The sequence below is a fragment of the Pseudorasbora parva genome, chromosome 5, assembly GCF_024679245.1.
Source record: "Pseudorasbora parva isolate DD20220531a chromosome 5, ASM2467924v1, whole genome shotgun sequence".
In the NCBI taxonomy this organism is placed as follows: Eukaryota; Metazoa; Chordata; class Actinopteri; order Cypriniformes; family Gobionidae; genus Pseudorasbora; species Pseudorasbora parva.
Window position 1 is genome coordinate 972,401 of NC_090176.1, and position 23,570 is coordinate 995,970.

Genomic DNA, 23,570 nt, shown 5'->3' on the forward strand with positions numbered 1-23,570 from the left:
ATTTAGATATTCTAGGTATGATCAACTGGCCAGAGTTTAGAGACCGCAATAGACGTGATGGAGTATAATGTGTTAAGAGCTCGCTTAAGTACTGGAGCTAAACTATTTAGTGCTTTGTAAGTAATAAGCAAGATTTTAAAATGTATGCGATGTTTAATAGGGAGCCAGTGCAGTGTTGACAGAACTGGACTAATATGATCATACTTCCTGGTTCTAGTAAGAACTCGAGCTGCTGCGGTTTGGACCAGCTGGAGTTTGTTTATTAAGCGAGCAGGGCAACCACCCAGTAGAGCATTACAATAATCTATCTATCTATCTATCTATCTATCTATCTATCTATCTATCTATCTATCTATCTATCTATCTATCTATCTATCTATCTATCTATCTATCTATCTATCTATCTATCTATCTATCTATCTATCAGCTGAAGTTTGTTTATTAAGCGAGCAGCCACCCAGTAGAGCATTACAATAATCTAGCCTTGAGCTCATGAATGCATGTACTAACTGTTCAGCATTTTGCACTGAAAGCATGTGCCGTAATTTAAGTAATTTAAGATGGTAGAATGCAGTTGCTAGAAATGCTTTTAAATTGGTATCAAAGAGCACACCCAGGTTCCTCACTGACGACGAGGGCTTGACAGCGCAGTCATCAAGTGTTAGACAGTATTTTCGCTTACTACATGTGGAGCTTTTCTGTCCAATAATTAGAAATTAATTTTTTTTCTGAATTAAGTTGCAGGAAATTTCTAGTCATCCAATTTTTTTTTATATCAACTATACATTCCATTAATCTTGTGAATTGGTAAGTTTCTTCAGGGCGTGAAGAAATATAGAGCTGAGTATCGTCAGCATAAACATGAAAACTGCACAAAAGGAGAAAACTGGAACAGGGCCAATTATCTTTTCACATCAGTGTTGGATTGCAGGAAAAGTTGGTAACTCCTGTTCTAACAGGTCTGTGTGTGTGTGTGTGTGTGTGTGTGTGTGTGTCCAGGAGCTTTATATAAGACAGAAGCCTGTCAGACAAACACCTCTCAGACTCGATCGAGGAGAAGCTGCTTTTCTGACTCCGGCTACAGTTGCACAGCTAAGTATGTTTCTAATATCTCTCTAATACCATGCTTTTTTCTATTACAGACATATTAAATACACTGCAGAAAATGACAGAAACAAGATTTCAATCAGAAACTGATTATTTTTCTTACCCCATTGGCAAATAATTTTAAATTATCATTATTTAAGTAAAAATAAAAAAAAAGAATAATTGTTTATGCACACCGCTGGTGCACATTGATGCGCTCCAACATTTCGGTTATGCACACCGCTGGTGCACATTGATGTGCTCCAACACTTCGGTTATGCACACCGCTGGTGCACATTGATGCGCTCCAACACTTCGGTTATGCACACCGCTGGTGCACATTGATGCGCTCCAACATTTCGGTTATGCACACCGCTGGTGCACATTGATGCGCTCCAACACTTCGGTTATGCACACTGCTGGTACATATTGATGTGCTCCAACACTTCGGTTATGCACACCGCTGGTACATATTGATGTGCTCCAACACTTCGGTTATGCACACCGCTGGTGCACATTGATGCGCTCCAACACTTCGGTTATGCACACTGCTGGTACATATTGATGTGCTCCAACACTTTGGTTATGCACACCGCTTGTGCACATTGATGCGCTCCAACACTTCGGTTATGCACACTGCTGGTACATATTGATGTGCTCCAACACTTTGGTTATGCACACCGCTTGTGCACATTGATGCGCTCCAACACTTGGGTTTTGCACACTGCTGGTGCACATTGATGTGCCCCAACACTTCGGTTATGCACACTGCTGGTACATATTGATGTGCTCCAACACTTCGGTTATGCACACCGCTGGTGCACATTGATGCGCTCCAACACTTGGGTTTTGCACACTGCTGGTGCACATTGATGCGCTCCAACACTCCGGTTATGCACACTGCTGGTACATATTGATGTGCTCCAACACTTTGGTTATGCACACCGCTTGTGCACATTGATGCGCTCCAACACTTGGGTTTTGCACACTGCTGGTGCACATTGATGTGCCCCAACATTTCGGTTATGCACACTGCTGGTACATATTGATGTGCTCCAACACTTCGGTTATGCACACTGCTGGTGCACATTGATGCGCTCCAACACTTCGGTTATGCACACTGCTGGTGAATATTGATGCGCTCCAACACTTCGGTTATGCACACCGCTGGTGCACATTGATGCGCTCCAACACTTCGGTTATGCACACCGCTGGTGCACATTGATGCGCTCCAACACTTCGGTTATGCACACCGCTGGTGCACATTGATGCGCTCCAACACTTCGGTTATGCACACTGCTGGTGCACATTGATGCGCTCCAACACTTCGGTTATGCACACCGCTGGTACATTTTGATGCGCTCCAACACTTCGGTTATGCACACCGCTTGTGCACATTGATGCGCTCCAACACTTGGGTTTTGCACACTGCTGGTGCACATTGATGCGCTCCAACACTCCGGTTATGCACACTGCTGGTACATATTGATGTGCTCCAACACTTTGGTTATGCACACCGCTTGTGCACATTGATGCGCTCCAACACTTGGGTTTTGCACACTGCTGGTGCACATTGATGTGCCCCAACATTTCGGTTATGCACACTGCTGGTACATATTGATGTGCTCCAACACTTCGGTTATGCACACTGCTGGTGCACATTGATGCGCTCCAACACTTCGGTTATGCACACTGCTGGTGAATATTGATGCGCTCCAACACTTCGGTTATGCACACCGCTGGTGCACATTGATGCGCTCCAACACTTCGGTTATGCACACCGCTGGTGCACATTGATGCGCTCCAACACTTCGGTTATGCACACCGCTGGTGCACATTGATGCGCTCCAACACTTCGGTTATGCACACTGCTGGTGCACATTGATGCGCTCCAACACTTCGGTTATGCACACCGCTGGTACATTTTGATGCGCTCCAACACTTCGGTTATGCACACTGCTGGTACATATTGATGTGCTCCAACACTTCGGTTATGCACACTGCTGGTGCACATTTATGCGCTCCAACATTTCGGTTATGCACACCACTGGTGCACATTGATGCGCTCCAACACTTCGGTTATGCACACTGCTGGTACATATTGATGTGCTCCAACACTTTGGTTATGCACACCGCTTGTGCACATTGATGCGCTCCAACACTTGGGTTTTGCACACTGCTGGTGCACATTGATGTGCCCCAACATTTCGGTTATGCACACTGCTGGTACATATTGATGTGCTCCAACACTTCGGTTATGCACACCGCTGGTGCACATTGATGCGCTCCAACACTTCGGTTATGCACACTGCTGGTGAATATTGATGCGCTCCAACACTTCGGTTATGCACACCGCTGGTACATATTGATGCGCTCCAACACTTCGGTTATGCACACTGCTGGTACATATTGATGTGCTCCAACACTTCGGTTATGCACACCGCTGGTGCACATTGATGCGCTCCAACACTTCGGTTATGCACACCGCTGGTGCACATTGATGTGCTCCAACACTTCGGTTATGCACACCGCTGGTGCACATTGATGCGCTCCAACACTTCGGTTATGCACACTGCTGGTACATATTGATGTGCTCCAACACTTCGGTTATGCACACTGCTGGTGCACATTTATGCGCTCCAACATTTCGGTTATGCACACCACTGGTGCACATTGATGCGCTCCAACACTTCGGTTATGCACACCGCTGGTGCACATTGATGTGCTCCAACACTTCGGTTATGCACACCGCTGGTGCACATTGATGCGCTCCAACACTTTGGTTATGCACACTGCTGGTACATATTGATGTGCTCCAACACTTCGGTTATGCACACCGCTGGTACATATTGATGTGCTCCAACACTTCGGTTATGCACACCGCTGGTGCACATTGATGTGCTCCAACACTTCGGTTATGCACACCGCTGGTGCACATTGATGCGCTCCAACACTTCGGTTATGCACACTGCTGGTGCACATTGATGCGCTCCAACACTTCGGTTATGCACACCGCTGGTGCACATTGATGCGCTCCAACACTTCGGTTATGCACACTGCTGGTACATATTGATGTGCTCCAACACTTCGGTTATGCACACCGCTGGTGCACATTGATGCGCTCCAACACTTCGGTTATGCACACTGCTGGTACATATTGATGTGCTCCAACACTTCGGTTATGCACACCGCTGGTGCACATTGATGCGCTCCAACACTCCGGTTATGCACACTGCTGGTACATATTGATGTGCTCCAACACTTTGGTTATGCACACCGCTTGTGCACATTGATGCGCTCCGACACTTGGGTTTTGCACACTGCTGGTGCACATTGATGCGCCCCAACACTTCGGTTATGCGCACCGCTGGTGCACATTGATGCGCTCCAACACTTTGGTTATGCACACTGCTGGTGAATATTGATGCGCTCCAACACTTTGGTTATGCACACTGCTGGTACATATTGATGTGCTCCAACACTTTGGTTATGCACACCGCTTGTGCACATTGATGCGCTCCGACACTTGGGTTTTGCACACTGCTGGTGCACATTGATGCGCCCCAACACTTCGGTTATGCGCACCGCTGGTGCGCATTGATGCGCTCCAACACTTCGGTTATGCACACTGCTGGTGAATATTGATGCGCTCCAACACTTTGGTTATGCACACTGCTGGTACATATTGATGTGCTCCAACACTTCGGTTATGCACACCGCTGGTGCACATTGATGCGCTCCAAAACTTCGGTTATGCACACCGCTGGTGCACATTGATGCGCTCCAACACTCCGGTTATGCACACTGCTGGTGAATATTGATGCGCTCCAACACTTCGGTTATGCACACTGCTTGTGCACATTGATGCGCTCCAACACTTTGGTTATGCACTCCTCCTCAGTCCCGCCCACTTGCTGTGCTCCGCCTCAGTCCCGCCCATTCGCTGTGCTCCTCCTCAGTCCCACCCATTCGCTGTTCTTCGCCTCAGTCCCGCCCACTTGCTGTGCTCCGCCTCAGTCCCGCCCATTCGCTGTGCTCCTCCTCAGTCCGGCCACTCGCTGTTCTTCGCCTCAGTCCCGCCCACTTGCTGTGCTCCGCCTCAGTCCCGCCCATTCGCTGTGCTCCTCCTCAGTCCCGCCCATTCGCTGTTCTTCGCCTCAGTCCCGCCCACTTGCTGTGCTCCGCCTCAGTCCCGCCCATTCGCTGTGCTCCTCCTCAGTCCCGCCCATTCGCTGTTCTCTGCCTCAGTGCCGCCCCCTCGCTCTTCTCCGCCTCAGTTCTGCCCAGTCTCTGTTCTCCACCTCAGTCCCGCCCACTCGCTGTTCACCGCCTCAGTCCCGCCCACTCGCAGTCCGGGACTGTGGAATTCTCGGCTCTCTCTCAGAATTCTCGGCTCTCGCCCACTCGCTGTTCTCCGCCTAAGTCCCGCCCACTCGCTGTTCTCCGCCTCAGTGCCGCCCACTCGCTGTTCTCCGCCTCAGTCCCACCCACTCGCTGTGCTCCGCCTCAGTCCCACCCACTCGCTGTTCTCCGCCTCAGTTCTGCCCAGTCTCTGTTCTCCGCCTCAGTCCCGCCCTCTCGCTGTTCTCCTCCTCAGTTCTGCCCAGTCTCTGTTCTCCGCCTCAGTCCCGCCCACTCGCTGTGCTCCGCCTCAGTCCCGCCCACTTGCTGTGTTCCGTCTCATTCCCGCCCTCTCGCTGTGTTCCGTCTCATTCCCGCCCTCTCGCTGTGCTCCGCCTCAGTGCCGCCCACTCGCTGTGCTCCGCCTCAGTCCCACCCACTCGCTGTGCTCCGCCTCAGTCCCACCCACTCGCTGTTCTCCGCCTCAGTCCCACCCACTCGCTGTTCTCCGCCTCAGTCCCGCCCTTTCGCTCTTCTCCGCCTCAGTCCCGCCCACTCGCTGTTCTCCGCCTCGGTCCCGCCCTCTCGCTGTTCTCCGCCTCAGTCCCGCCCTCTCGCTGTTCTCCTCCTTAGTCCCGCCCTCTCGCTGTGCTTCGCCTCAGTCTCGCCCTCTCGCTGTGCTTCGCCTCAGTCCCGCCCACTCGCTGTGCTTCGCCTCAGTCCCGCCCACTCGCTGTGCTTCGCCTCAGTCCCGCCCACTCGCTGTGCTTCGCCTCAGTGCCGCCCACTCGCAGTCCGGGACTGTGGAATTCTCGGCTCTTGCTCAGTATATGACGTTGTAGCCGAGGAGAGATAACTACCAGGATAACGTTTGTGAGATAACGTATGATAAGTGTGTGAATTTGTAATCATTTAGTTCAATGAGGATGTTGTGGAAATTCTCATTACGAATATTTGACTTCACCACAGATAATTCAAAACAACTCCCAGTTGTTAATATAATACTACAGTATCAAGGTACTCAAGGTAATTCGCCTCCCGAAGTAAAGTGACGGCATCCCATCGAGAAGCTATCACTAGCGTTAACTCAAACACACATGAGCACACAGGTCTTTATCATCTATACACTCCCACGTCCTTCTCAGGCCTAAGCTGGTCTCTGCAGGATCTTTAATACTAACGTATTACAGCCTCACCTCGAGAACAGCTCTATAGTCTTCCAACACTATCACTGTCTCTGCTGTAATCTCTTGGTTGCAGAATCTTTAGTAGCCTACTTCTATTCCTCAGCTGCGCAGCATATATACCTCACACCACTCCAAAGTTGCTCTTTGCTGAAATGTTTTATTCACAGCCGGGAGATCACTGGTCACAACAACCAAATTAGTCTCCTGAACAGAAAGAAACGTGTACATTTAAACAATACAATTGAGTGATAATCAATGTCACTCAAGTTTCCTTCACTGTGATTGGTTTATAATGATTTATCATGTGACTATGTGTCACATGCCTGTCCTGTCTTGTGTGCACATGTGGGTTTTGTCATGTCTTGCATGTGCTACTGTCAACCCCGCCCTTCTTGTTATCTGATTATTGGTTTATTTGCCCCACCTGTTCTCCCTCATTATCTGCCTTGTTTGTTCCCTTTATAATCTCCTTGTGTTTGTCAGTCTGTGTTGGATCCTTGTGTAATGTCTGCGTCTCCCGTTCTCCCTGTGATTCTGTTGGTTTGTTTAAGTTTATATTTTATTATTCTATTGTGTCTGACACGAGGAAACAGGAAAATGGTGCGAGGACTCAAGTGCAGAAAAGGATATATTTATTTATAACAAATAAAACATAAACTCAAAACAAAACCCACGAGGGGGAAAAACACACAATAGAATAATAAAATATAAACTTAAACAAACCAACAGAATCACAGGGAGAACGGGAGACGAATCAAGTGATTGATGAATCAAGTAATGCATAGGCTAATGCCGGCTTCACACTGCGCGCGTAAGCAGCGCGTATTTTTTTCGGCGCTCATGTTAACAGATGAGTGCATTCACACCGGCAGCAGAGGCAGCGCAGCGGCGCGTAGCAGGAGCAGAGCAGAAGCGTCAGTGCCGCGATCGTTTCAGCGCCGGCTCTATTTTTGACGCGCTGCTCACAATGAATTAAAGCCACAGTACATTGTTCTGATCAAAATTAACCTGGTTAACATGAAAAATAACACATTTAACCATGAAATAATTTAGTGAAGTGTTCCGTGTATTTCTCAGTCATATGACATCCGGAGAGCTGTGAGAAAATAGTTCTAACAAAAACCAAAGTCACTGCCATAAGTTTTTGCCTGAACTACAAAACTCATTTTAAATAATGTATGCCAGTTTATCTTAAATTAAATATGAATTAAATTATGTATATATTATAACTATACGCTGGCATAAAAACAGAAACGATAAACAAAAGCACGTGGTGTCACAGGCAGTGTTCTTCAGAGTGCTCCTCGTGGAGGTTGAGAAGCACACAGTTCTCTATGATCCACACAGTTTGCTTTATAAAGACTTGCAAGTGAATGAAAGCATGGGAGGAAGTTGGTGAGCGTGAGCGGCTCTTGGTGCTGATGGTGAGTCATTTTAAAGTGTTTTTGACAATCTTTCGTTGTCTCACGAACGAACAACTAAATATGGATAGGTAAATAGAATATACACACATTAATATAGCACACATACAGTAGACATGTAGATAGACTATGATGTGCGTTATTTTGTCATTTTTAAAAAAAACGGTCATTACAGTCATTTATGAATTATCTTTAAGAGGTTTATGATGGGTAATGCATGTAAATTTGATGCCTATCCAATATTTCTCTTTTTAGCAGTGTGCTTTTCATGGACATATAGTGCAATGGCCTTGCTTCTATCAAAAACTCGCACTAAACGAAATAAAAAACATCAGAAACAAGTGAAACGATTTTTTAAAATAAAATTAGCTTCATGATAAATCTTTGCTTTATTCCCATTTCAAATACATTAAAGAGAAATGCAAACGTATCCATTATAGAGTACTCTGTACACAACTGCGCGCGACAAACACTGCCTGTGTGAAAGCAAAAAGGGCGCGCGCTGCTACTGCTTTACACACGCGCTGCTTCGGCGCTGCCTACGCCCTGCTTACGCGTGCAGTGTGAAGCCGGTGTAAGTCAGGAATTAATTCATGCATGAATTCATGATAATTCATGTACCCTTACCATAAATAATGACAAGATCAGACGATGATCAGAACAAAAATAGGGCTGTATATACAAAGACTGATGAACGGAAACAAGAAACAGGTGAATGTCATCATCAAACAATGCGTAACTAAGGAAACACGAAGGAAACTCGAGTAAGCAAGGTTTGGGTTAATCAGTTAAGAGTTCAAGGTATATGTGACAATAAATTAACCTTGCTTTCTGGAATACACCCCAAGATTATATCATCAGTATGTGCCTTCATGTTTCCTCCCTCATATATAAAGCTGTTTTGATCATCAGTGAGCTCAATCTATAGAAGGACTAGAATAACAGCATTCATTTGGTGTGGAGATTGAATGATTGTTTTATTCTCTTTTACAGGTTCTGACACGATGACAGGCATTATTCCCAGGAGCAAAGCTAAAGGCACTGACATCTGTTTAGCGGGCAAACACCACTACATAATCCGCTCTGATCTCGGCTGCTATATGAAGACAACTGATGTAAAAGAGGGTTTAAACATCTCTATTTGGAGTCTGCACCCTGCCTGTCAAAATGGAGACCATTACCTTGGAGGTGATGAAGGCATCTTTTTCATCATAAAGGGCAATTCCTTCCGCAGAGTCACTGACCTGACAAGAGACACCAATGCAAAGGTTTACAGCCTTCATCCCAACTGCCGGGGCGGAGACCACTACGCCTTAACCAAAAACTATTATTACATCTTCTTCCAAGAAAAGGGCACTTATCGAAGAACAACAGACATGCATCTAGACACAAATGGTTTAGAGTACAAGCTGCATCCCAACTGCAGAAACGGTCTCTATTATTGGGACTGCTACTTCATCAAGCCAGCCTCCGAGTGGGGATATGAGTTCTGCGGCTGCAGAGACTTCCGCAAAGATGAGTTCTTTGGGGTCTATTCTGTTCATCCCGATGTTCTTACCTTCCTTCCTGGTGGGCTGTCAGTAACTAAAGGCCCAGCCTTTGGCAGATGGGAGAATATTAAAACTATAACTAATGACAGCAATACACCAGTGACATGGCAAAAGAAAATCACTAAAAAGGTTGGCTACAATAAGGAGAAGATGACCGAGATCACACACAACTGGAAGATAGCCACGTCAGCCTCAGCTGAATCTGGAGACCTTGCATCCTCAATTGCAAAGGCTCAGTTCTCCTTTTCTATAGAATATGGAGGTTCACATGTCAGCACTGATAAAGAAAGCTGGGAGGAAGCGACTGAAGAGGAAGAACAACTCTCAGTTGACCTGAAGCCGAATGAGTCTGTGTATCTGTGGCAGTACAGACTGGGTATTGGTAAGGAACCAGTGTTGTTCTGCCGTGATTTAAAGATTGACGATGTGCCAAACCCTCCGACTGAAGTCCCGCTGCCATCCGCTAAACCATGAAAACATATCAGGATGATTTAACTCCAGCTTCAGTTAAATACCTTAATTATAACATCTCAAGCAATTATTTAGAGATCTGCAGGCATTGCTTATAATGAGTCTTTAAAGGAAGTGTGTGTAAGATTGTGGCCAAAACTGCTACTGCAATCACTTTTGAATGACTGTAGAGCGGTGTCTCCCCCTCCCCCTGACTCGAGGTTGCCAGATTGGCTGCAGGATCAGCAGGAGCGTTTGTAGATCTGCAGCTGTGGTAACTAGAACAGATCTGGCAACCCGGAAGCCCAAACACTACTGACTCCTGATTGGTCGATAGGTGGAGGACGGAGCTTCATGCCAAAACTCAACATGTCAAAATCAACATCAGCTGAGGGCTGCAACAACAACTTTATAATGACAATATCCTGGCCGGACTACTGTTGTAAGTGATATAAGTATTTGAAATTAACATAATTTCTTAATTTCTAGAGACATATCAGGACCATTTTATGATGAATTGAAATACATTTCTTACATACAGTTCCTTTAATTGTTTAATATAGCAGCGATTGTTCAGTTACAGTCAATGTAACTACAAATTACAGAACTATTCATTGTGGTATTACTGAAATTTTTTGTTTATGATTGAAAGAAATCCTACTTTAAAAAGTTTTACTATTAAAATGGGTGCCTAGACTATATTATATTCTATACCATAGACATTGTAATTGTGTAACTGAAATGTGATTCACAAACCCTAATAATTACTGTATTCTGTACTCATTATGCTTTTGGTGTATATGCTTTTTATTTTTCACATATTTCACTTTAGAGCATATAGGCTACTATATAGAGCTTACTTTTAATGTGTTAAATAAAGCTGCTTTACAGTCTTGGTGTTTTCATTGTCATTACCTTTCTTTACTAAAACACTATGTAAGGGTGGATCGCCTACAGTGGTTCTGACTGCAGGGTTGCCGAACGACTAAAGAAACGTTATCAGCGTGATGGTAGAAAACTGTACATTTCTTGTCTATAACCACCCACTGCAACTTATACCAACGACGGAAATAAGCGCAGTTACAATAGCAAAATACGTGGGAGAGCGTTGCTTTAAAGGACAACTCTGGTGAGAAATGAACCTAGGGGTAATTAACAGATGGTTACAGAATAGATCGTTCTCTGGGATGCGTTTTCATGGAAATCGAATGTAAAGAGTTTTATCTCTAAACACAGATTAGCTTATAACGCTAGTCTATGGGTCACAGAGTAAGTGAAATTAAACCGCTAGTTAATACCACTAACAGCTCAAAAAAGCCTCACACTAACACGGCAGCATAATGAGGGTCCCTACATGCAAACCGGAGCATTGAGAACTTTGTAAGAGTACAAACAGTTTAATAAGAAGATACTTTATAAACATAGTGCATTACGCGTTCACGGACAGGCGCCATCTTGGAGAACAGTCTCGACTCATCGAGCCATGAGCGCTGTGCTAAACGATGAACTGTGACTTTGAGTCTCATATGGTCCGTTGTTTCCGGAAGAAAACACTGAACACAACAGAGAAAAAAAAAAAAAAAAGTCCATGTAATTAGATTTCACAGACTTAATTCCTATCGACCAGCTCACTTAGAACAGCGCTCGTAGATCGATTAATCGAGACTGTTTTCCAAGATGGCGCCTGTCCGTGAACGCGTAAGGCACTATGTTTATAAAGTATCTTCTTATTAAACTGTTTGTACTCTTACAAAGTTCTCAGTGCTTCGGTTTGCATGTAGGGACCCTCATTATGCTGCCGTGTTAGTGTGAGGCTATGTTGAGCCTTGTTAGTGGTATTAACTAGCGATTTAATTTGACCACCCTGTGTCTACCCTGTGCCCCAAAGACTAGCGCTATTAGCTAATCTGTGTTTAGAGATAAAACTCTTTACATTCGATTTTCATGAAAACGCATCCCAGAGAACGATCTACTCTGTAACCATCTGTTAATTACCCCTAGGGTCATTTCTCACCGGAGTTGTCCTTTAATGTGACTATATTGTATTGCAATAGGGAGCACTTCAAAGTCAATACCAAACCAAAACTAGTTAGCAAATCATTTATAATAGAAATAATTTAATGACAAAATCCGGTTATGGTTACACTTAAAATTGTTTATTTTTATATCAGACCATTATTGTGGATCTGACAATTTTATTTTATTTTATCTTATTTTTTTATTATTAAATTTTTTTTTATTACTATTATTATCTTTACAACTGTTTTAACTATGCTTGTTTTTAATTTTTTATTCATCCATATGGTATTCTTTTTTCTCATGCATTTGTTACCACGGTTTTAATTAATTTCTATGTAAAGCACTTTGAATTGCCATTGGGTATGAAATGTGCTATACAAATAAACTTGCCTTGCCTTGCCTTGCCTAAATAGTTACAAAATAGATGAATGTGATGATAAAAACGTATACCATTAATCGTACCCAGCATGTGTAGAATGTTACCTGAGAGATAGGGAGAGATAAATAGAAAGATAGAAAAAGAGAGAGCAAAGAGAAGAGCCAAAAACGGCCCCTAGAAGCGACAGCCAGAGAAAAAGACAGCGTCAGAGGAAAAAAAAGCCCCCAGAGCAACAGTTGCAATCTTCTTTTATCCATCCCTTGACCATGTGACTGAAACCCTGAGACATTCAAACTGACCAATCAGACCAGACTTCCCCCACTGGACTACAGGTGTGGCACCATTTGGCCTACAGGCCCTCAACATCTCTTTGTCTTTAGGAATCCCAAACAGCTCCACTGATAAGAGAGAGGGGGTTGAACACAGTAAAACAAATGTCTTTGTTCAAAGAAAAATATCAAATATCTTTGATTATTTTGAATTCTTTGACAAATCCACATCCCCAGACAGCTCACTGACATCTGTTTGATGTGTGATGTTTGTAAAAAATATACAGAAGATGCTGGAAAACTAAAGAGTTGCACACACACAACTGTATGCACTGCAAAAAAGCTTTTCTTATGTAGTATTTTTGGCCTGTTTCCAGTCCAAATATCTAAACATTCTTAAATCAAGATGCTGCTTCAGACAGAAACAAGACACAACATTTCAAATAGAAACAAGATTATTTTTCTTAACCTATTGGCAGATACTTTTGAATATTTAAAATAATCAAGTAGATCATTTCAACAACTCACTTCATTTTGATTACATTTTTCTAAAAAGAAGAGAAAAAAATATTTGGGTAACACTACTTGAAGTTGTATGCATAAGACGGACATGACACCTTCATAATCATGACATGACACATTATGAATATGAAGGAGTTTTTATGCATGTTTATGACAACTGTCATTAAGTGTCATTAATGGACGCAGATTAATAACACCTGTCTCTTGTTCCAGTAATGAGCGCGGAGAGGGTATAAAACACCGGTGGAACCGGAGACCGAGGAGAGAGAGAGGGACTGTTGACGCGCACCCACACGAGAGCCTGAGTTGACCCGGAAGCCGGAAGTGCTGTTACCCGGAAGTGTTATTGTTTATGAGTTTGAGAAAAGTCACACGCCTGAGTGTGCTGCTGTGTTCTGAGAAAGAAAATAAAGTAGCGTCAACAGTCCAGCCGACCCCCGTGTCCTCTTCCTTCCTCACAATACGAACTTTACTACACAGATTATCAAATTTAAGAAACTACTTGGGTACTTATGGGTTAACATTACATTAAACTGTCATGTGGTTGGTTTTGACATTGGTTGTCATGAGGCCATTATAATGTCATGATTTTTTTAAATAAATTGAACTTGTCATTAAAGGACAACTCCGGTGAGAAATGAACCTAGGGGTAATAAACAGATGGTTACCGAGTAGATCGCTCTGTGGGATGTGTTTTCATGAAAAACGAATGTAAAGAGTTGTATCTCTAAAAACAGATTAGCTTATAACGCTTGTTTATGCAGCACAGGGTAAGTGAAATTAACATGTCATTAAGTGTCAATACTCTGTCAAATTATTTTATAACAGTGTCATGATTATTTTTCTTGACCGGAACTATGGCACATAGAGGAATGATAGAGTGGCACCCATAGACTTTATATACACCTATATGATGATGTCTATCGTGGCACCACTGGTTATGTGTACGCTGTAACAGATGTTGACCACTGGCACAGGGACCACCGGCACACAATCCACCGACACAGAGACCACCAGCACAGGGACCACTGGCACAGGAACCACCGGAACACGATCCACCGGCACAGGGACCACTGGCACAGGGACCACCGGCACACGATCCACCGGCACAGAGACCACCAGCACAGAGACCTCCGGAATGTGATCCACTGGCACAGGGACCACCGGAACACAATCCACCGGCACAGGAACCACGGGCACAAGGACCACCGGCACAGGGACCACCGGCACGGGGACCACCTGAACACGATCCAATGCCACAGGGACCACCGGCGCAGGGACCACTGGCACAGGGACCTCCGGAATTCGATCAACTGGCACAGGGACCACCGGCACGCAATCCACCGGCACAGGGACCACCGGCACAGGAACCACCGGCACAGGGACCTCCGGAATTCGATCAACTGGCACAGGGACCACCGGCACGCAATCCACCGGCACAGGGACCACAGGAACACGATGCACAGGGAGCACCGGCACGCGATCCACCGGCACAGGGACCTTCGGCACAGGGACCTCCAGAATGCGATCCACTGGCACACAAAAAAGTTTGTGATGTATCCTCCAGTTATTTAAGTATCCAACAGAAGTTACTCATTCACATGAGGTTGCTGTGTTACGTGTTCACAAAAATATTTAATTTGCATACAATTGTAAGCATTGTGGTGGAAAAAAACAAGTAATTTTAAGGCTGTGAATGGCAGTCAGCAGCTAAAGACAACTCGTTTCTCCATTTGCGCAAGATACCATTTCTGACTGCCCTCAGATACGCAGACTGATCCACATCTTACAGAGCACTTGAGTTTTGAATGGAGTTATATTTGCCACTTTATTGGCCTTGAGCGTTTACATATACATACATCAAAATCCTATCTTTGCAAATACCATCGTAAACACACTCAATTATGTCTTAAACGAAAGTAAACAAGTAAACTGAGAAAGAAAACTGGAGTGTTACTGTATAATGGACCCAGAGCCATAGAGAAACCCAGGCAGTGCTTAAAGCGACATTGTCTAATTTAATGTCCTGCTGTCCGTCACTCCTATTAATCAAACAACAAAAGAGAGACAATCTCTCACTGCTCTTGACAAATCCACTTCTGTAACTTTTAACAGAGAAAATGCATATTTTATTTACATTTCTGTCAGGACCACTACATCAAATGTTTTGATTGACTATTAGCATATAGTTTGGTTCCATTCTGGGAAAGAACTCCCTGCGCATCCATGCAACCTAGAACAGCTGACTTGATTTTATTCATTCATATATTCATATATATATATATATATATATATATATATATATATATATATATATATATATATATATATATATATATAAAATAATGTATATATTTTATAAATTATAAAATATAATTACCCCTTAATTAAAAATACTTACAGTACAATTACCCCCTAATTAAAAAAAAATACTTACACTATAAATACCCTATTAATTAAAAAATACTTACAGTATAATTACCCCTTAATTAAAAAATACTTACAGTATAAATACCTCTTAATTAAAAATACTTACAGTATAATTACTCCTTAATTAAAAAACACTTACAGTATAAATACTTTTTTTATTTTTCCTGAAGTTAGCCCTTTATTCCCCGAATATTACATATTGTTCCCAAATACCTACACGTACTTACTTTATAGTTGGGCAATTCTTAGACTACGGGCACTTTCATGTCCTTTGATCATATTTTATTAAAAACATTTAATTTTTTAAAATTCTCACTTTCATAGTTAAATTTACAATGAAAGTACTTTAGGAACTTTTTACTGGTAGTCTATAATGATTTTTTCACCTTTTTACACATCATTATATAGGCAAACATTGCTGTTTTGTGCTTGTCCCACACCCAGACTTCTGATCTTCAATAATAAAAAAGAAGTGTAAAAAAAGGATTTATCTTTTTTTTATATAAATGACTGAATAAAGTATCAGTTAAAGAATCAAAACATAATTGAGGTTTTGAAGGTCAGACAACTATTAATGTGATTTTATATACAAAATGTAGTTGTCCCACAGTATTGCCGTCATTTCCACCACAACGCTGTAATATGCCTTTAAAAAGTTTTTTTGAAAGATTGTTTGGGTAGTTTCTATGGAGATGAACAATGACATCACAGCACATGTATGACATGGAGGAGATTTAAAATTTCTTCAGCAACTAGGACAAGAAAACTCAAGGTAAATATTGCTTGAAATGAAAATATTTTTATTGTATGTCATTTCCAAACATGGCGTAACATCAAATGAGTTTGTAAATAAATTGATTTTTTAACACAAATAGATGTATTTTGCATGCAGGCAAGGCTTGCTACCAATTCATAGCTAATCTGTATTACTAGCTTGGATTTTTTTACAAAATACTGTAGAATTGTCATTTCCACCACCGTCATTTCCACCACATGAACTTCTTGGGTGGAAATGACAACGGTGTGGTGGAAATGACAATTGTGCTTACAAGGTGCAATTCATAGATTAAGTGGCTACATATGAATATTTTATTTATTGAAATGTACAACGCTTTTGTATTTATTAAAAATATATATTTGTCGGAATGACTTTTCGTCTATTTTTAAGATGCTGCGGAAGTCAACAAGAGAAAGGTCTCTGTGAGAACGCCTCTGCGTTAATGCGTCGTGAAGCGCCTGTAGAACCATTCCATCGGAAAATCGATCGACCGTCGGCGTGATGACGTCATCGACCGGAAGCTATAAAGCATCCGTGAACATAAACAGGAACTAGCTTCTGATAAAGCCTGAAGTAAGTGATCACGGACACGCCGGGAGTATGGCAGAGCGACTCGGTTACGTATGTAGGGTTACATACGTAACCGAGACATTCCCTTTCGGGGAACTCGAGCTGCGTCAAAACGCTGTGAGAACGCTTCTACCCACATCGCCATAGGACCAAGTGTCTCGTATGTGTGAAGCCGAAGCGCACACGATTACGAGAGTACCTGCGCCCCAACAGTAGATGCCAGATCTAGCTCGTAGAATCTGACAAAAGTCAGCGGAGACGACTAGCCTGCCGCGTTACAAATATCATGGAGGGAAGCCCCCGAAAAAAGTGCTTTAGAAGCAGCCATACCCCTGGTAGAGTGCGCCCGGACAGCCAGTGGAGATGGCTGCCCGGCCGCCTCATAAGCAAGTGAGATGGCCTCGACCACCCACTTGCTCATTCTCTGCTACCGGAACACCCTTCTTCGGGGCTCCGAAACAGACGAACAATTGATCGGTCTTTCTCCACAAGGCAGCTCTGTGGACATACGTATCTAACGCCCTAACAGGGCACAGCAGATTTAGTCTTTTCTGGTCTGACGTCGTGAAAGGAGGAGGACAGAAGGCTTGGAGAGTAATGGGGCCCAGTGGGCTCGTAGGAACCTTGGGGACATAACCCGGCCTGGGATGCAGAAAAGCCTTTACCATCCCAGGCGCAAACTCTAGGCATGAGGGCCCAACCGACAGGGGCTGAATATCTCCTATTCTTTTGAGAGATGAGATGGCCAAAAGAAAGATAGTTTTGAGGGTGAGGAACTTATCCGAAACCTCCTCTAAGGGTTCAAACGGAGGCTCAGACAAGCCCCGCAAGACAATGGCCAAGTCCCATGCCGGGACCCTCGAGTGCATAACCGGCCTCAACCTTAAGGTACCACGGAGGAAACGTGTAATAAGAGGGTGTCTTCCCAAAGACACTCCACCCAAAGGGACGTGGAAGGCACCCAAGGCCGCCACGTACACCTTTATTGTGGAGGGGGTCAACCCTGCTGAGAACCTTGCCTGCAGGAACTCCAGCACTGTACCGACCGGGGAAGTTAACTGGGTCCAACTGGCGTTCTCTGCACCATGCTGAGAAAAGTTTCCATTTCAAAGCGTACAGCTTCCTTGTGGACGGAGGCGGAGCTCTGGAGTGAAGGATGGTCTCAACGACCTCGGCCGAGAGACCCTCCTCTATGAGCCTAGCCCCCTCAGAGGCCAAGCCCATAGTTTCCACATCTCTGGGCGTGGGTGCAGGAATCTCCCGCCCGCCTGAGAGAGCAGATCCCTCCTGGTCGGAATCTCCATCGGAAAGCCTTCCAGGAGAGATATCAGGTCCGAAAACCAGATTCTGGTCGGCCAGTACGGAGCCACTAGCAGTACTTGGGCCCCGTCCCGGCGTACCCTCTGACTATTTGTGGTTAAAGTTGTTTACAGTAAGACTGTAACTGTTCATCTGGTTATGGAACCAAACAGACTAATGACTAATGATTTGTTAAATGGGTTTCAAATAAATGTTTTCTGTTTATCTACATGGACGTCCATTCATTGTCATTTCCACAATACCCAGTCATTTCCGCCACTTCATAACTTTTTTAAAAAATATGTACAAAATTGTAATCACTCATTAAAAATTCCTGCATAGTTTATGGGATAATTTTCCACTTAATGTAATAATACAAGAAGTTGTTTTTCTGAAATGTATCTAATCAATGCAATAATATATTTCAGGTTGTAGTGGATGTAAGCTTTGTGTTTAGGCCTTGTGACAATTAATTTACTTAATCCACAAATCTATGGTAATTGCAATATAGGTATAAATTGGTAAAACTATGTGTGAAAGTGTTCTTACACTGTTAAGAAATTATGTATATCATAATAATTTTAAATAATAATCAAATATGTACATGTGATGGAAATGACATTTGTTCAGTGCGGATCGGAAAATATGTCAAAAAAACCCAATTTGTGCTATAGTGTAAGTGCGTTCTTTTATGGATCATTAAACTAGACTAGTTATATTTAACTGTTAGACTGTGACAATTTTGATTTGAACACTTTTATTCCCCTCAAGTTCACAAGGCCAAAAGTGCCTGTAGTTGAAGAACCACCCAGTTACACTATAACTGTAACGAGGACTCCGGTGGATTGGGATCCATGTGCAGTTTATTAGAGACGCACAAACTCACAGTAATAACAGGCAGAGGTCGGTAACCAAGAATTAACAGTAGTATCACAGGCAAGGTGTACATCTTAGTCATACCAGGCAAGGGTCAGGGCAGGCAGCAAACAGTCGAATAACCAGAGTCCAGGCAAACACAGATCAAAATGGCAGGCAGCAAGAGGCAGAGTTGATAAACAGGCAGGTTCGTAAACAGGCAGATCAGAAATAACAAGTAGTGATGGGACATCTGAAGCGAGGCTCCAGAGCTTGTGTCGAGCAAAAAGGGGCGTTCCAGATGAAGCCCCGATTCGAGGCTTGTATCGTTTCCGTGAAAATCACGTGACGATGACAAACGAGGCCTCGTTTTCTGTTGAATACGTCATTGCTTCATTCTGAGGATCGCTTTCGGATAAAGTGGTTCGAAACCTCGCGGCTCTTGTGGGGTTTGCAGTAGGCATTTGCATTGGTGTTGAGGTGTTGGTTGTATGTAGTAGCGATATCATTATATATCATAGCTGTATTATATATTATATTACATTATACTTTGTTTAGTAGATTATTAGAGTAAATTAGCCTAGTTGTAATACCTATACTACGTAATTATTATATATATATATATATATATATATATATATATATATATATATATATATATATATATATATATAGCCTATATTGAATGTGTGTGAGAGCAGACTATATATATGAGTATATATATATAAATATATATTTATAAAATTTAAAATATATATATATATATATATATATATATATATATATATATATATATATATATATATATATATATATATATATATATATATATATATATGTATATGTATGTATATGTATGTATGTGAAATGAGAATGCATGTGTGTGAGAGTACCAGAATGAATTATGGCTTGTACGGCGCCTCATATTTTAGTAGTAGGCCTAGTGTTATTATTATATATATTATTGCTATTATTATTATTATTATTAATAATAATATTATTATAGGACTAGACTGTATTAGGGAAAGATTAATCTCATCACTAACCCAAAGAACTACTGAATAGTTGAACACAAAGTTGTGTGTTTGTGTGAGTTGTGTGTACATAGGTTAATACAGGCAGAGTAAAATACTTTATTAATACACAGGCAATAGAAAAAGGGTGTGCCCACAGTTTGGTTGTTCAGGATGAGTAGATTTGTGTGCGATGCATTGCTTTGGACAGCAGGTGTTACTAGAGAGCACACTGTTTCATGAGGCTTCAGGTAAATGAACCTTTTGGTGAACCAATGGGCTGGAAAGCCTCAGTGGTTCAGGAAGCCTCATTTGGCCATCACTAATAACAAGGGTAACCGCTCAGAAATGTCGCAGGGGCAGAACAAGACTTCAAAGTGTGTGTGTGTGTGTGTGTGTGTGTGTGTGTGTGTGTGTGTGTGTGTGTGTGTGTGTGTGTGTGTGTGTGTGTGTGTGTGTGTGTGTGTGTGTGTGTGTGTGTGTGTGTGTGTGTGTGTGTGTGTGTGTGTGTGTGTGTGTGTGTGTGTGTGTGTGTGTGTGTGTGTGTGTGTGTGTGTGTGTGTGTGTGTGTGTGTGTGTGTGCTCAGAGAAAAAATAGGCCAGGTGATGAGGAACAGGTGGATGGTAATCAGTCCTGGCATGTGGGATTATGGGAAATGATGTCCGTGAGAGTGAGTTAATACTCTGATGAGTGAGACCTCTGATGGCCGACGGTGGGATCACCAGCGGTTGTGACAATAATTACTGAAAATTATGCTGTAAATTCACTTTAATTATGCATTACTTTCCGGGCCATAATCTAAAGTGTTAGTAATTATTTAAATTATCTATATTAAATTATTTAAATTATAACTATTAAATAGTAAAATTACTATTTAATTAAATAAAATTATATTAAGTTCGCTTTTTTCTCGTTAATGTACACACAACACGCCATATTGACAGAAAAACTGAATTGTTGACATTTTGGCATATTTATTAAAAAAGAAAAACTGACACAGCAATAGAGACACAGCAAAAGAGACACAGCAATAGTGACACAGCAATAGAGACACAGCAATAGAGACACAGCAATAGAGACACAGCAATAGTGACACAGCAATAGAGACACAGCAATAGTGACACAGCAATAGAGACACAGCAATAGAGACACAGCAATAGTGACACAGCAATAGAGACACAGCAATAGTGACAGCAATAGAGACACAGCAATAGAGACACAGCAATAGAGACAGCAATAGTGACACAGCAATAGAGACAGCAATAGTGACACAGCAATAGTGACACAGCAATAGAGACACAGCAATAGAGACACAGCAATAGAGACACAGCAATAGAGACACAGCAATAGAGACACAGCAATAGAGACACAGCAATAGAGACAGCAATAGTGACACAGCAATAGAGACACAGCAATAGAGACAGCAATAGAGACACAGCAATAGAGACACAGCAATAGAGACAGCAATAGAGACACAGCAATAGAGACAGCAATAGTGACACAGCAATAGAGACAGCAATAGAGACACAGCAATAGTGACACAGCAATAGAGACACAGCAATAGAGACACAGCAATAGTGACACAGCAATAGAGACACAGCAATAGTGACACAGCAATAGAGACACAGCAATAGAGACACAGCAATAGAGACACAGCAATAGAGACACAGCAATAGAGACACAGCAATAGAGACACAGCAATAGTGAGACAGCAATAGTGACACAGCAATAGAGACAGCAATAGAGACACAGCAATAGAGACACAGCAATAGAGACACAGCAATAGTGACACAGCAATAGAGACACAGCAATAGAGACACAGCAATAGAGACACAGCAATAGAGACAGCAATAGAGACACAGCAATAGAGACACAGCAATAGAGACAGCAATAGAGACACAGCAATAGAGACAGCAATAGAGACACAGCAATAGAGACACAGCAATAGAGACACAGCAATAGTGACACAGCAATAGAGACACAGCAATAGAGACACAGCAATAGAGACACAGCAATAGTGACACAGCAATAGAGACACAGCAATAGAGACACAGCAATAGAGACACAGCAATAGAGACACAGCAATAGTGACACAGCAATAGAGACAGCAATAGTGACACAGCAATAGAGACAGCAATAGTGACACAGCAATAGAGACAGCAATAGTGACACAGCAATAGAGACAGCAATAGTGACACAGCAATAGAGACACAGCAAAAGAGACACAGCAATAGTGACACAGCAATAGAGACACAGCAATAGTGACACAGCAATAGAGACACAGCAATAGAGACACAGCAATAGAGACACAGCAATAGAGACACAGCAAAAGAGACACAGCAATAGTGACACAGCAATAGAGACACAGCAATAGTGACACAGCAATAGAGACACAGCAATAGTGACAGCAATAGAGACACAGCAATAGAGACACAGCAATAGAGACAGCAATAGTGACACAGCAATAGAGACAGCAATAGTGACACAGCAATAGTGACACAGCAATAGAGACACAGCAATAGAGACACAACAATAGAGACACAGCAATAGAGACACAGCAATAGAGACACAGCAATAGAGACACAGCAATAGAGACAGCAATAGTGACACAGCAATAGAGACAGCAATAGAGACACAGCAATAGTGACACAGCAATAGAGACACAGCAATAGAGACACAGCAATAGTGACACAGCAATAGAGACACAGCAATAGTGACACAGCAATAGAGACACAGCAATAGAGACACAGCAATAGAGACACAGCAATAGAGACACAGCAATAGAGACACAGCAATAGAGACACAGCAATAGTGAGACAGCAATAGTGACACAGCAATAGAGACAGCAATAGAGACACAGCAATAGAGACACAGCAATAGAGACACAGCAATAGTGACACAGCAATAGAGACACAGCAATAGAGACACAGCAATAGAGACACAGCAATAGAGACACAGCAATAGTGACACAGCAATAGAGACAGCAATAGAGACACAGCAATAGAGACACAGCAATAGAGACAGCAATAGAGACACAGCAATAGAGACAGCAATAGAGACACAGCAATAGAGACACAGCAATAGAGACACAGCAATAGTGACACAGCAATAGAGACAGCAATAGAGACACAGCAATAGAGACACAGCAATAGAGACACAGCAATAGAGACACAGCAATAGAGACACAGCAATAGTGACACAGCAATAGAGACACAGCAATAGAGACACAGCAATAGAGACACAGCAATAGAGACACAGCAATAGTGACACAGCAATAGAGACAGCAATAGTGACACAGCAATAGAGACAGCAATAGTGACACAGCAATAGAGACAGCAATAGTGACACAGCAATAGAGACAGCAATAGTGACACAGCAATAGAGACAGCAATAGAGACAC

General features: G+C 42.8%; 1 protein-coding gene across 1 annotated transcript; it reads left to right on the forward strand.

Moving 5' to 3' along the window:
- The first annotated feature begins 1,002 nt into the window (after positions 1 to 1,002).
- Positions 1,003 to 10,913, forward strand: LOC137075896 (uncharacterized). The gene is made up of 2 exons (XM_067444847.1): positions 1,003 to 1,096; positions 9,029 to 10,913. The coding sequence occupies exon 2, from the start codon at positions 9,040 to 9,042 to the stop codon at positions 10,057 to 10,059; it is 1,020 nt and encodes a 339-aa protein (XP_067300948.1). The 5' UTR covers positions 1,003 to 1,096; positions 9,029 to 9,039; the 3' UTR covers positions 10,060 to 10,913.
- The last annotated feature ends 12,657 nt before the right edge of the window (positions 10,914 to 23,570 follow it).

What these genes read in the sequence shown, in the direction of transcription:
- LOC137075896 (XM_067444847.1), top strand. Translation starts at nt 9,040, where the DNA reads ATGACAGGCATTATTCCCAGGAGCAAAGCTAAAGGCACTGACATCTGT.